General features: G+C 40.0%; 2 protein-coding genes across 2 annotated transcripts; both read right to left on the bottom strand.

Annotated features, from left to right (window-relative positions):
* Positions 1 to 1,938: 1,938 nt before the first annotated feature.
* Positions 1,939 to 6,004, bottom strand: LOC146631180 (perforin-1-like). Its single transcript, XM_085356405.1, has 3 exons — positions 5,963 to 6,004; positions 5,229 to 5,764; positions 1,939 to 3,109 (listed from the first exon to the last, which is right to left on the bottom strand). The coding sequence occupies exons 1-3, from the start codon at positions 6,002 to 6,004 to the stop codon at positions 1,939 to 1,941; spliced, it is 1,749 nt and encodes a 582-aa protein (XP_085212531.1).
* Positions 6,005 to 6,440: 436 nt separating this feature from the next.
* LOC146631179 (perforin-1-like) lies at positions 6,441 to 12,731 on the bottom strand. The gene is made up of 2 exons (XM_085356403.1): positions 12,184 to 12,731; positions 6,441 to 7,611 (listed from the first exon to the last, which is right to left on the bottom strand). The coding sequence occupies exons 1-2, from the start codon at positions 12,717 to 12,719 to the stop codon at positions 6,441 to 6,443; spliced, it is 1,707 nt and encodes a 568-aa protein (XP_085212529.1). The 5' UTR covers positions 12,720 to 12,731.
* Between the last annotated feature and the right edge of the window lie 3,107 nt (positions 12,732 to 15,838).

Genomic DNA, 15,838 nt, shown 5'->3' with positions numbered 1-15,838 from the left:
TGAGTGCAAACCAGGCAGAGTAGTGCAAATGTATGCAAAGAGACAAATTATAAAGCTCCAAGTTTACACATAGTGCAAATGGTAGGATACTGTACTCTGACATAGAGAACAAGTTCACACAGACAAAGATACAAAATATCAATACAAACTTAAACTGTATGGTTAGTCTGCAGTAAACTCCAACACAGAAAGTATGGAATGATGCTTGTATTGATCAGCCATGTCCTGAGTTTATATACCGTACTCTGCAAGACACAAATGAAGTGGACAGTTGTAACTTATATGAGCTACACAGTTACAAATTTGCAGTACGTGAAAGTCATAGTCTGGATATAAAATACAATGTCTGAAACTTGAATAGATATGAAATGATATGAACATTACAGATGCAGTTTACATTCTAACCAGACAGCCCTGCACAGAAGCAGGAGCTGCCACAGCTTTGCCATCTGTATGGCAATGAGAAGATATGAAATGACATGGATAAAAAAAACGAAAGTTAAACATTCTTACACATCTCACACTGCAGCCCTAAACCTTTTCAGGCATTACTTACTGAAAATACATGTGAGACTATTAATATACAAAAAATGCTCAAGTCAAGGAATGTCTTTAAACAAGAAATAACTCTGTCGTCTTACCCTGACAGCCAGCTCAGATCAGTACCTGCCATCGTCTGAAGTATGCTCTAGTACTGATGTAGAAGTGGAGACTTCCTTGGGCTCTTTTCACAGATTGTATTTTTAACTGCTCTAACACCCACAGAAACAATGTGCACTAGTTAATTTCCCCTCACACATAAAACACATAGAGCCACTGTAATTTGTGATAACCTGTTGATGCATTACAGAAACTGAATAAACAGTTACCAATATAAACTTGCAATAAAAAGTATGTAAGTCCATTAGTTTTATTTTTATGTGAAAACGATCTCGCTCAGGGAGGTTGTTTGGATGTCTTTGTTATATACGGTGTAGCTCGGGCAATAGAGCAGGTCATCTACTGATCAGAAGGTTGGTGGTTCAATTCCTGGCTTCCCCTAGTCTTGGTTAAGATACTAACCCCAAATTGCTCTCTGATGCATCCATCTGGAGTGTGAATGTTAGTTAGAAAGCACTAAGAAAATTGTGCAAATGGGTGAATGCACAAGTTGTGTGAAGCACTTTGAGTGCTCAGAAGAGTAGTAAAGCACTATATAAGAACCAGTCCATGTATATTGGAATTCCCTTACTCCTCAACACATAATTCTTATAATGTAAATTTAATTTAAATATTACTATGAAATTTTGTACATTTTTAATAAATGATTACTTCAGATAGTTGTTTCATGTATGCCAGTAGTTTATAGTCCTCTCTTATTAACCTTTATTAGTTCCTTTATTAGTGGCCAAAGGAGACGGAGCCAACAGTGTGGACAGCCATGCAGACGAAGGAGCTCTGCAGGACGACCTCATGCTGGCGGGGCAGGCAATGGGGATCTGGAAGGCAACCAGGAGGCCAGTGACGAAGACAGAGCACAAAAGGTAAAAGACTAAATGAACAACTAATTAGGAACTAGAAATATAAAAGATTAAATTAGGAAGCAAAGCTCAAGACAAAGAAACCAGGAACTACACAATAACAAAAAATGACGGTCCAAAAGTCCAAAAACACAAAAACAGGCAGCCAAAAACACCTTAGACCATGGCAATTTTTTTAATTACTCAAATGAAACACACGCATTGTCTTTGCTGATGCTTTATTGCTAGATTTTTGAACGACTATGGAAAAGAAGCATAGAGAGTGGCTTACATTGCCCACAAGCATGGCTGAAATATTTTTGCATATAAAAGTCAAAGACAGAATGCCATGAAGTACAAGCACATAGATATTCAGCAGATGGTCAAATCCTTATTCTCTTATTGACTCATCTCTCATCAGTGACATTTAGCATTGAACTCACACATTTACTGACTCCTCATACTTATTCCCAATCTTTCCAAGAAGAACCCCATTTCTGGTGTGGAAAACCTCAGCCAAAGACGGACTCATGGCCGAGGGGATATACTCCTGACACTGGTTCCCACTAAGACTTGGTGCACACTCTACGATGTAGGAAAAGAAGAAGGTCCCATGATTCAGCATGCAGCTGTCGCTCACCTTCCCTGCTCGCAGATCAAATGAACACTCGCCTAACAGATCACTGTTCCAGTAACTGTCCTCATCATACACAGCAAATTTAAGTTTGTTTTTCATGTTGATGGTGATGGTTCCAAACTCAAATGTTTCTCTCCATCTAGGGTTGTCATCATTACTTATAATATCAGTGCGCTTTTTCTGATCACCATATGTCACCTCCACTGAACCATCTGTTTGACTCCAGTCATCACCATACAGACCCTTTGCATAAAGTTTGAACACCTTTAAGGTTGCCAGACCTTTCCCAGCAGGACAGCAGTTTGACTTGATGTTCTGGTTACTGTTGCAGACACAAGCACAAGGATCTCTTGCGTTTGATCGGTGCCCAATCTTACAGGTTTCTGAACATTTCTTCAGCACTGCATTTTTATTAATGTACTGCTCCACTTGTTGCTTCAGTCCTGCCCTGGCAGGATGATTTAATGGCAGTATGGTGTGTAGGGGTTTTAAGTTGTATTGGACCACATCAGGGATACTTTTAAGAGAAATGAGCCAGTTTTTATAGGCCGAGGGGTCAGATTGGCCTGCAAAGAGGATATCACCTCCATCAATATCTCCACCAATGGCTTCTGTGTGCCGCTCATTAAATGAACTGCTGAAACTTTGATTAGACCCCAACTTGTTTTTCTTTCTCTGACAGTGTTCATACTCTGCTTTAATACGGGCAGAATTTGCAAAAGTAGCTGAAGCTTCAACTGACAAACAGTCACTAACATCAGTATCTGTTAGTCCATTCATTGTAGCCATGCAGGTCTTGACAGCAGTGGTTGCTTTAATTTCACCTCCAAGAGACACTTGTGTGATGTAATGTGTTCCATAAGTGTCAATCAGATTGTGATATAATGGCGCAGTTTTAGAGGAATAAGGGGGAATGGAGTCAACTGCCGGCTTGAATTCCTGACTCAAAGGAGGACTTGTTGCCAGTCTGTAGCTGTGGAACAGAAAAGCATATAAATGCATTAATGTCTGAACCATTTTATTTGAATCACTTTAGATTTTTCTTTCTATTAATTCAAAACAGAATCACAATACTAAGGAAACTGCCTCAAACTGTTGAGAAACAGGTGTGTCAAACATATGACCCACAAGTGAATCTGATCCAGTGTTTTGCACCAGGAAGCATTTTTTTTAAAAAAAAAATCATTATGAAATGATTGCATCTTTACTCAGTCTTAACTAGAGGTACATCATCAGTTTTACATCGTCTTACTGAAAAATGCATTTTAACCATGGCCAGCAATACTGAGGAACAATAATTAAGCTACAGACAGAAACAGGAAAAACTCAGACTTAATGATCTGATTAGTAAAAGTATGATACAATGAATATAAAAATTTTCAGTATATCATTTCTTTACATTTGACAATGTTTTTAATAGTTTTTTATGCGATGGTTTGGCTGCTCCACGCCACATAAAGTGCAATTGGGTTATACATGGCATATACAGTACTGGGAAGGTCACCTTTAAAATGTATTCCACAGAATACATGCCCCAAAGTATATTTTGTAACATATTCCTTTACCTTACTCAATCAGAGTAACATATTCTGAATACTTTGGATTACTTAATATATTATCATGCTTTTTACAACTACATGAATGTACTATTGCTGTGTGATTTATTACTATTACTGCAGGTTACTCGCCATATCAATACCAACTAGATTTTTAAATCTTAATATAAATGAGTAACAGTAGGGGGGACATTAGGTAAGGCTGCACTTTTTGCAGCTCGTATAGAAAACTATTCCGCGCGTATATAAAACAGGTCCACGACTCCGAACCGTAGTAAAGGGACCTCTGACTAATACGTCGGGTTCTGTGTCAGGCTCGTAACCGAAAACTAGCTTTACTTTCTTGTCTGGGTCAACTTTGCTAGCGAGAGACAGAGAGAGGCGTTGAAAGGCTGCTTCAACGGAACTTATTGTTTCGGAGGAAAAGACGAACACAGTGTACAGTCGAGTCTTAATAGCTTACTTACAACTGCGCTCGTCGGGCACTCTTTTTGGCTGCAGTGGTTATTATTATATTTACATGTTTCCATCTCCCGTTTCTGGTTTGTCACAGCTCGTACTTTTTGACTCTCCTTTTTCCTCTCTCCCTCGCGCTCACAGACACATAACGGGAATGGCAGTCCATTCTCCCTGCAGCGCGGACTACACTGCCCATAAGGCTACATTCTTTAGGGCTATGCCTGTAACACTCTGCCTATTGCCTTCATATTAAATACTTTTTTGAATAATGATTTTTAAAAATATGTCTTCACGACATTATGCGGGCTGCAAGTAGGGGTGACATGGGGCGCGGGGTTGAGACACAAGATTTTCAAGATTCAAGATTCTTTATTTGTCACGTGCATGGTTATACAGGTATAACACGCAGGGAAATGTGACGTGATACGCTCCTCGACCGTGCAAAGAAAAAAAGAGAGAGGGACAGACAGAACTTTATATACAGTGAATGAGTATATACAAAGATGACATTATGTGCAGCAAATGGGTGAGTTATGCAAATTATATAAATAGAAATAAAATAAAATAAAACAATGTGGAAATTTACAGCTTGTGTACATTGCGTGGGAAGGGCGTTAAAGTGTCTTGTGCTTTAGCGAGGCCAGAAGGGTCAGGATGATATGAGAATGTGGTGATGAGTCCTGTCTCAGTCACTTAAAGATGATGGGGGGGGGGCTGATTCAACACACAAGCAATAGAGCCTCTTAATGCGTGTTTTGTTTGGGTTTCCACCAGCGTGGAATTACCAAAAATAGGGAACAGTCTAACACATGAAACAGGAAAAGACCACCGTGTACTCCATTTAATTCAACAAAGTAACTGTATTCTGAATACCACCTTTTAAACGGTAACTGGAACGGAATACAGTTACTCATATTTTGTATTTTAAATATGTAACGGCGGTACATGTATTCCGTTACTCCCCATCACTGGGCATATAATTACGAATTGTTTGACACCACTGCTGTAAAATAAAATAAAATAAAAAGTCTCAGTAAATTTTTAAAAAAGAAGACAAATATCCCCTGACATACTCACCTATAGAATTTACAGTTGATCGAATGGTGTAAGAAGGTGTAGCGGTCTTGTTTTGACTTTTTCATGGCAAAGGTGGAATCTCTTGAGTGAGAACCTCCAAAGCCAACCCCAACTGTTACTGAAGGATCTACCGGGATGTCAAGGCCAATTTTCCAGTTGTTGGATACAGATGATGTCGAGTCATTGACAAGAGTTTCAACAGAATCATAGACCACACTGGAGACCTTCAAACTGCACTTGGGCAGGGTTCTCCAGTCCACCACAGCAACAGGGACCTTCTGTTTCTCACCATTCATGTAACGGTTACAGTACATCCTACAGCTACCATTTCCAATCTTCCATGTTTCAGTGTCGATCACATAGGCACCTTTTCTCTCCATCGTCACAATGTCAAAGCCTTCACCACCCAAGTTGTAACCAGGGACAAAGTGAGCCTTTTCACACTCCTGTGGTGTACCAATGAAGCTCACACTGGATGGAAGGCACAGGGGACTCCATGCCCAACACAGGAGCAGGACGTGCCACAGCTTTGCCATCTGAATGGAATCATTTAACAATGAGAGGAGAATAAATGACTTTTTTTATATGTATAAGTTTGAATATTTCATTTTTTCTAATACAGAAAAGTAGTTTTCACACATGAACAGCAGTGAGACCAGAAATGAACCAGAAACGTACAACAAATGCTCAAGTCAAGAAATTTCTTTAAACAAGAAATAATTCTGTCGTCTTACCCTGACAGTTGACAGCCAGCTCAGATCAATAGCTTCTGTCATCTGAAGTATGCTAAAGTACTGATGTAGAAGTGGAGACTTCATTGTGCTCTTTTCACAGATTTTATTTTTAACTGCTCTCACACCCACAGAAACAATGTGCACTAGTTTTGTTTCCCCTCACACCTCAAGCACATGGGGCAACTGTAGCTTGTGATAACCTCTTGATGCATTACAGAAACCTAATAAACAGTAACACATTATTTTTTGAATAATTACATGAAACACACATGTTGTCTTTGCTGATTCTTTATTGCTAGATTTTTGAACTAAGTGCATTACAGTTTTGAGTTCTCACAAGCATGTTTGAGTTCAAAAAATATTTTTGCACACAGAAACACAGAATGCCATGAAATACAAGCACATAGATATTCAGCAGATGGTCAAATCCTTATTCTCTTATTGACTCATCTCTCATCAGTGACATTTAGCATTGAACTCACTCATTTACTGACTCCTCATACTTATTCCCAATCTTTCCAAGAAGAACCCCATTTCTGGTGTGGAAAACCTCAGCCAAAGACGGACTCATGGCCGAGGGGATATACTCCTGACACTGGTTCCCACTAAGACTTGGTGCACACTCTACGATGTAGGAAAAGAAGAAGGTCCCATGATTCAGCATGCAGCTGTCGCTCACCTTCCCTGCTCGCAGATCAAATGAACACTTGCCTAACAGATCACTGTTCCAGTAAGTGTCCTCATCATACACAGCAAATTTAAGTTTGTTTTTCATGTTGATGGTGATGGTTCCAAACTCAAATGTTTCTCTCCATCTAGGGTTGTCATCATTACTTATAATATCAGTGCGCTTTTTCTGATCACCATATGTCACCTCCACTGAACCATCTGTCTGAGTCCACTTGTCACCATACAGACCCTTTGCATAAAGTTTGAACACCTTTAAGGTTGCCAGACCTTTCCCAGCAGGACAGCAGTTTGACTTGATGTTCTGGTTACTGTTGCAGACACAAGCACAAGGATCTCTTGCGTTTGATCGGTGCCCAATCTTACAGGTTTCTGAACATTTCTTCAGCACTGCATTTTTCTTAATGTACTGCTCCACTTCTCGCTTCAGTCCCGCCCTGGCAGGATGATTTAATGGCAGTATGGTGTGTAGGGGTTTTAAGTTGTATTGGACCACATCAGGGACACTTTTAAGAGAAATGAGCCAGTTTTTATAGGCCGAGGGGTCAGATTGGCCTGCAAAGAGGATATCACCTCCATCAATATCTCCACCAATGACCTCTGTGCGCCGCTCATTAAATGAACTGCTGAAACTTTGATTAGACCCCAACTTGTTTTTCTTTCTCTGACAGTGTTCATACTCTGCTTTAATACGGGCAGAATTTGCAAAAGTAGCTGAAGCTTCAACTGACAAACAGTCACTAACATCAGTATCTGTTAGTCCATTCATTGTAGCCATGCAGGTCCTGACAGCAGTGGATGCTTTAATTTCACCTCCAAGAGACACTTGTGTGATGTAATGTGTTCCATAAGTGTCAATCAGATTGTGATATAATGGCGCAGTTTTAGAGGAATAAGGGGGAATGGAGTCAACTGCCGGCTGGAATTCCTGACTCAAAGGAGGACTTGTTGCCAGTCTGTAGCTGTGGAACAGAAAAGCATATAAATAAGTTAATTCAAATTGATTCCAACTATCAACATCAGAGAGATGTCAAACATTTGACTCACGGGCCAGATCTGGCCCACCAAAAATCTGGTCCACTGGATGGCTTTTCAAAATGGAAAACTGCTAAGAATAAGCTTTAGACTTTTCACATTATTTTGCACCAGGAAGCACTGTCTTGCAAGTGATGAAAATAATACTTTCAACTGAACAGGAAACTCGTCATCCATTTTAAATCCTGCTGACAAACACATTACTCATGACTATCTACACCAATTAATAATGGTTAAGCCATAGAATGAAAAACTGTAACATTATCAGCTGTTTTGTAACATGGTGAATGCTTTTCACTAGGGCTGGTTATCACTTTCGATTTCTATAACTGATTCGATTCCAATTCAATTCGATTTTGACTCAAACATTCATAAATATTTCATTTCTGACCATTTATCAGTACATATCCATATTTTTATATCTATGTATAAAAACAAAGCTGACACTTGTGAGACCACATCAGTGGTGTAATCATCACAGCAGATACCTTTGTGTCAAAGTAAGTGAAGATAAAACAGAAAAATATGAATGAGTTTTTCCTATCCTGACTTTTTATTGCAGATACGCACCTTAAAAATATTCTCCAGTAGATCAGGTAATGTGCAACATATGAACATTATCTGATGCTGCTGAAGTCAAGCAGAGCAAAGTTACAGAGGTTTTATTCGGTTTTGTCATTATTATTGCAAAAGCTTATATTTCTTCGCTATTGAACAGCAGAAATTCGGCTTTCTTGGCTGAAAGCACTGAATAGACGGTAGAGTGGTGCATAACAGAGTAATGCAGAAAACAGAGATTTTTAATGGCAAACTGGTCTTGAAGTACAGAGTGAGAGAAAGCCATGCAGGAAGTGTGATTTTTTTTTCCTGGTGCAAGCAAAACAGCAAGAGGGAATTTGTTATGTATAAGCCAAAATATATTGTGTGCTATACAAGCTATCACCAGTAGTGGGCACCACGCCCTGTTATGTGCTGTGAAGTCTGGAAGACTTGGCCGTCTACTGTGCATGTACTGACTGCGTGGCCAAGTGTGGATGGAAAACAAACAATAGCATGGTGAAAGGACTTCCGAGCTGTGGATTCGGTGAGCTGCTTTTTCTACAACGAGTCAGAAACGACAGTGTTGGCTGTAGATGCATCATGGCTGGAATGATTGGGCAGATGGATCCCTTTGATGATGCTGGTAAGCAGTGGGCAACATATATTGAACGTTTTGAGCATTTCATCCTGGCTAATGACATTCAGTCTGAGAAACGAGTGCCAGTGCTGCTGTGTGATGGGTCCCAAAACGTATGGTCTGCTGCGTAACCTGGTAGCTCCAAACAAGCCTGCAGTATGACAATATTGTGGGAGTTTTGCAAAGGTTCCGGTTCCACAAGAGGAATCAGGGGGAACAGGAAACAGTCGCACAGTATGTGGTGGTGTTGAAAAGACTGTCAGAACATTGTGAGTTTGGTGTGTATCTGGAAGATGCTCTACAGGACAGATTTGTTTGTGGATTAAAGTGTGAAACTGTGGAGAAGCATCTTTTGACAGAAAAGGATCTCATGTTCTGCAAAGCAGTTGACTATGCCATGTTGGCAGAGACAGCAACACGTGAATTCAGCAGTTAAGTGGCTCTCTTAAAGTGAACATGGTGCTGTCGCAAAAAGGTGATGGATGCCATCGCTGTGGGAAAATGAATCATACTGATGATGACTGCTGGTACAAGGACCGTGACTGTCACCAGTTGGGGAGGAAAGGCCACACGAAACGCATGCGTAAAGGTAGAGCCAGAAGCAGCCAAGATTGGAACAGGAAAGAGAAAGACGGAAAACCTGAACTGAAAGGTAATGCAGTTAAACACAGAGTTAAGGACAAAAAGAGAAGAATTCATCATGTTGCTGGTGAGGAAAGTGAAAGTGAATGAATCAGATCTGACACTGATAGTGAGTTGGAACTGTATTCATTGTCTCGAAAAGAGAGGGATTCACTTATCTCCCTGATGCCTGTAGTTAACGGGAAGAAAATGAAGATGGAGCTGGATACAGGGGGTGGCGTGTCTTTGCTCCCATGAGAACAGTACAAAAGTATGCTGAGTCAGTTGCTGCTGCAACCCACTGACATCATGCTGAAGACATACACTGGGGAACCGCTGGCACCAGAGTGGTTGAGAATTATTAAACTGAACTTGAAAGACATTCATGCCAGAGAGCAAAGTGGAAATGACAATCTGGGGGCTGTGCTAACAAAACACTCAGCTGTTTTCTCTAAGGAGTTTGGGTCAATGAAAGGAATTAAAGCCAGATTGATTCTTAGGCCTAATAATGTAGCCAAATTCTGTCCACCATGTAACATGCCTTATGCTCTCTGACCTCGAGTGTAGGCTGAACTGAAACGCCTGACTGAACTTGGGGTCTTCACACCAGTGGGGCATAGTGCCTGTCAACAAGAAGGATGGCTCAGTGAGACTGTGTGGGGCTTTCAAGGTCACTCTCAATTCACAGCTCTGTGTGGATAAGTACCTACTTCCACGCATTGAGGACCTGTTTGCTTCTCTGGCAGGGGGTCAGCATTTCAGTAAGCTGGGCTTAGCAAATGCCTATCTACAGATGGAGGTAGAAGAGGAGTCTAAGAAGCTGCAGACTATTTTGACTCAAAAAGGGCTGTTCCGTATCAATCATTTACATTTTGGTGGCATCACCAGTGTTGTTTCATATTGGAAAAGATTGGGCCAGTGTCATACAAAGTGAATGTGGGAGCACAAGGAGTGTGGAAACGTCATGTGGATCAGATGCTGACATGTCCTGAGCCAGTATCTCAGCAGGTTGCACTGGATCCTCTGACAGGCACTCTTCACCCTCCTGCCCTCTGCGAGGTGCAACAGGAGTCACCGGACTAAGACCACCAGGTACCAGTACAGCTTCTTCCCTACAGCTGTCAGACTCCTGAACTCTGCCTCCTGACATCTGACCCACATTAAACTCATGGACTGAACAATACACACACCCACAACCACCCATTACTGAACACACAATGGACAAAAACAAACAAATGGCCAACTGTACCATCATACACACAATAATAACATGGACTGAACCACCACTCACAAACACTAGCACTTTATATAACCTCTGTGGAAATTAGCCACATATCTCACTGATCTAAACTGCACTACTGTAAATTCTGTACAGACAATCATTCTGTACAATAATAATTATAGTTCTACAACTGTTTATAACTTGTATAGTTCATATTTCTGTATAGTTTCATATTTTTGTATAGTTTTCATATTTATACCCTGTTCATAGCCTGTACATAGCTTGTACACTCACTACTGCCTGTACATACTTGTAGTTATAGCATATTCATAACTTACCTTCATACCGTGTACATTGTAACATACCATAATAGACCCATATTTTGTACCCTCATACCTATAATAGATCCATTTTTTATTGCTAATATATATTTTGTAATATATCTATATTATTGCTAAAGCACTTTCTCGATAGATGCAAACTGCATTTTGTTGCCTTGTACTTGTGACATGTGCAATGACAATAAATTTTCTATTCTATTCTATTCTATTCTAAATGTCACCAGCCCAGAGTGATAGTGACACCTGTTGAACAAGTTCTGCGGACCACAATACCTCCAGAAACACACCAGTCTATTGAAACACTGAGTGTATACAGGTTACAGAAATTGTTAGACATTATCTAGTGAGGGTCACTAAGCCACCCACTTGTTACCGTGTTGTAAAAAAAAGAAAGAAAGAAAGAAAAGAAAAGAAGAAAAAAGAAAAGAAAAAAGTACCATTTAGGTTAAGTGAAATATTTCTGCGGGCAGTGCTGCGGTCGCTTACCTTAGTGGGGAGAAGATGTTATGTATGAAATATACAGTGTGCTATACAAGCTATCGCCCCTGTTATGTGTGTGTAACTTTCTGAAGTCTAAGGAGCTTGGAAAGAAAAACACCGCACTTCTTTAAGTTGCTTGAAGATGTTTCACCTGTTTTAGCTATTTGGCAGTTGTTAAACCAGTTTTGTGAGCTTTAACCTGAGATTCTGGCGGTTCTGGCAAAATACATTAATATTTAAAAGTCGATTCGGGGGTTTAATAAATCGATATCGCATTATTCAAACTAAAATCAATTTGAAGGGTGAAAATCAATTTTTAAAAATTACCCTTACTTTTCACATCATACAATAAAAACATGTAAAAAAAATAAATAAATAAATAAATAAATATATATATATATATATATATATATATATAATGATTTGATTATTCCAGAACACTCCCTGACCCTGTGTGTGTGTGTGTGTGTGTGTGTGTGTGTGTGTGTGTGTGTGTGGGGGGGGGGGGGGGGGGATGTTTGACACCACTGCAGTAATTGTAATAAATACTTCAGTGACATTTTAAATCACTCTTGATGCTAAACTAAAGAAGAAATACATTAAAAAATAAATAAATAAAAATTACTCAAATAAGAAAAATATCCACTGACATACTCACCCATAGTAATGACAGTTGATCGAATGGTGTAAGAAGGTGTAGCGGTCTTGTTTTGACTTTTTCATAGCAAAGGTGGAATCTCTTGAGTGAGAACCTCCAAAGCCAACCCCAACTGTTACTGAAGGATCTACCGGGATGTCAAGGCCAATTTTCCAGTTGTTGGATACAGATGATGTCGAGTCATTGACAAGAGTTTCAACAGAATCATAGACCACACTGGAGACCTTCAAACTGCACTTGGGCAGGGTTCTCCAGTTCACCACAGCAACAGGGACCTTCTGTTTCTCACCATTCATGTAACGGTTACAGTACATCCTACAGCTACCATTTCCAATCTTCCATGTTTCAGTGTCGATCACATAGGCACCTTTTCTCTCCATCGTCACAATGTCAAAGCCTTCACCACCCAAGTTGTAACCAGGGACAAAGTGAGCCTTTTCACACTCCTGTGGTGTACCAATGAAGCTCACACTGGAAGGAAGGCACAAGGGACTCCATGCCCAACACAGGAGCAGGACGTGCCACAGCTTTGCCATCTGAATGGAATCATTTAACAATGAGAGGAGATTAAATTACATGAACAAAGGGGAAGTTAAACAGTGCAAAATTCCATTCCAGCTTTCTTAGGGCAAGAGGCAGGGTACACCCTGGACAGGTCGCCAGTCTGTCACAGGGCTAACACACAGACACAGACAACCATTCACACTCATATTCAAACCCATAAGTAATTTAGAGCTACCAATTAACTTATCCCCACTAACTGCATGTCTTTGGACTGTAGGAGGAAGCCGGAGTACCCAGAAAGAACCCAAGCAAACACAGGGAGAACATGCAAACACCACACAGACCCTGGACTGATGGACCTTCTTGCTATGAGGCAACAGTGCTAACCGCCATGCTGCCCCCCAGTGTAAACTTAAACACCAAAAATATCCACTATACCTCACCCAAAGATCCTATCTTTTCTGACTACATTTGATTTTGCTCATGTGAAGTATGTGCAGGTAACATTTGAATTCATAGCTAGCGAGCTGTCAACATCCTGCTTCTTCCTCACTCTATCCAGGCAGCTTTGTCTACTTTGATATTCTAATGTACATGAATCCTCAAGAGTGAAGAAGCAGTCACCATGTCAGCCTGGCGACAGTGCTGAAGAGAAGCCTGGGGTTGTTCTTATTTTCTTTAATCAGTGATGAATGGCAAGGTGTAGCTTTACAGGGGGTTTTATTTTATAAAGCAAGAAACTCTTTTTCCAGCATAAATAACATAAGATAAGATAAGATAACCTTTATTAGACCCAAATTTGTTGTAGACCTTCTAAATTACTCAGACACCATCTCCTCTCCAGCTAATGGGTTATCTGCTTTAAGATGTGAGTACAAGAGTTACACCAGCAAGCCAAGTACTTCTGATTCAAGGCTTTCAAATTCTGAGGAGCTAAATATGATGTAAATTATAAGTAAATAAATATGATGATCAACTAGTAAATAATTTACTAACAGGGACTGTGAGGGAGATTATATCTCTCGGCCGGCCTCAGAACACTTTGGTGTCCCCCAGATAAGCCACATTTCTAGAAATAATAGTTGCTCCCTCCAAGTGGGATGGATGCTGTGTCTAATAACAAAACATAAAAAGTTTTGCAGTTATCTATAAAGCCCGTGTCATTTTTTGGACACCACTCAGGCAGCCAGCAATATAAATAGAATATTTGGCTAAACATGTTACTCCTTGTAAACAACTAAGAACATATAATATTTCACGATAACAAAATAAACTGTAAGCAGTTGAATTTAAAAAAAACTCTTGTTTTGCATAGTTTTGTTACATTAACCATCTTATCTAGTTTCTACTGGTCATGCAGTGACTTCGTGCAGCTCCACTGGAGCATGACCAATGTTTTCAGAGCCACTACACTAAAGTATTAACCAAATGGCAAAAAGAAAATCATACGGAACAAAGGACTTGGTGGTCTTACCTTGACAGCTTACTGAAAGCTTTGGTCAGTACCTTCTATTATCTTACCTAGAGGGTAGTAAAGATGAAAGAGTGAAGTTTAGGTTGCACCACGCTCCTTTATACCTCAGAAATTTAAAACCCACAATCCCACAAAGACGTGTTTTACCTGGTTCACACCAATATCACACATGGGGGAACTGTTTTGTTGTGGCTTGTTAATATGTTCCAGTAAGTGAAGACAGTCATATGAGAAAGAAAATGTTCTCAGGAGTAACAAAATCCTGTGGAAAAGAATATGTACACCCCTTGTAAAACCACTTTGAGCAGCAAATTCTTTCAGTAATCGTTTCGTATATGGCTTTAATGGTCCTTAACACCATTGTGGAGGAGTTGTGGCTCATGCATATTTATATAATTATTAGCTATGGTTAGGTATGAAGTCTGCAACAACAGTAGGGCACAATCAAAACTGAAGTTCTTTGTTAGTCTCAAAAAAAAACGTTTTGTGAGTCTTGGGGAAACAGTGATTAGCAGAAAAGCTTTTAGCCAACATATGAGAATTGCTCATCAAAGTACCTCAAACTCAGCACTGCACATTCTTAGCAATCCACAAACAGTTATCCATATAGGCAAAGAACAAGAAAGATTGACAGGAAATAGAGACATGATACCCTTTTACAAACATAGAATATCAGACTTTGAAACATCTAAGTTTCATCTTTTAAAAATAATTGTTAATCCGAGCCTCACGTAAGTGTAAAGCTCAACCAAGTTTCCTATCTGAAAGTGTTCGCAGGTCCTCCCACCATCACCACTGCAACTTGCTCAGAACTTTGTGGGTCTTTAAAGTAGGTCAGTGCCTCGAGAGGTGACAAGAGGCTTTTTAAATTAGATTAGTCATGACCTAACCGCGTTATAATTGAATGATTATCTATCGAACACTTTTTTACTTCTTCTTCTTCTTTTTAATCTGTGACGTGATACGTGTATTTAAACGTAAACTGGTTTAGAATTTACTACCATTAAAATCTAGACTGAGGTAACCTCAACGGCCAGCAGCCGACTGTCCGTAACGGTCTGAGAATCACATTAACCTGCCGTGAACAGCAATGAAATAACTGACGGATCTCTCCGAATCTCTGTCATAAACACGTCTCTGGTTGCAGCAGGTCATAACACGTCTACCTGCTCTTCTACTATATAACATAACATATAATATTTAGATAATCAAAGATTAGTTTTGCTGGTGTGGCGGAGGTGTAGTCTCTGGCCTGCTGCAGAGGAGGGGTGACGCAGTGAGGTCACAGGGCGGGAAGAACAGGTGTGCAGGAATAAAGTCGGTGGCAGCCATCCAGTGTGTCTGCGTGCTGAACAGAAAGGCTAAGAAACCGCAGTCCATGTTGTCACAAATAAAAAGGCTGTTGCTCACCTCAACCTGACACCAGTGTGTGCGTGTGTTTCGGGGATCTTGCTGATATTCCCAGATGTGTGTGTTATGTGGTTTGGATAACTTTCCTACCAGATTCCATTCACTCACAATATGGCATATTCTTGTATAGTTATTATTTTTAAATTACTTCTTTACTATACTTTTCTGTTGATGTTACAGTAAGTTCACCTTTCAACTACAAATGAATTAATGTGCAGTGAAAATCGGATATTGTGAGGCCCTCTGCATCAAATAGGTTTAGCCTAC

This window comes from Diplotaxodon limnothrissa, linkage group LG6 (assembly GCF_057381915.1).
Source record: "Diplotaxodon limnothrissa isolate DT_005_m linkage group LG6, D_limnothrissa_male_GT1.1, whole genome shotgun sequence".
In the NCBI taxonomy this organism is placed as follows: Eukaryota; Metazoa; Chordata; class Actinopteri; order Cichliformes; family Cichlidae; genus Diplotaxodon; species Diplotaxodon limnothrissa.
This window is presented reverse-complemented; position numbering and strand designations above follow the sequence as displayed.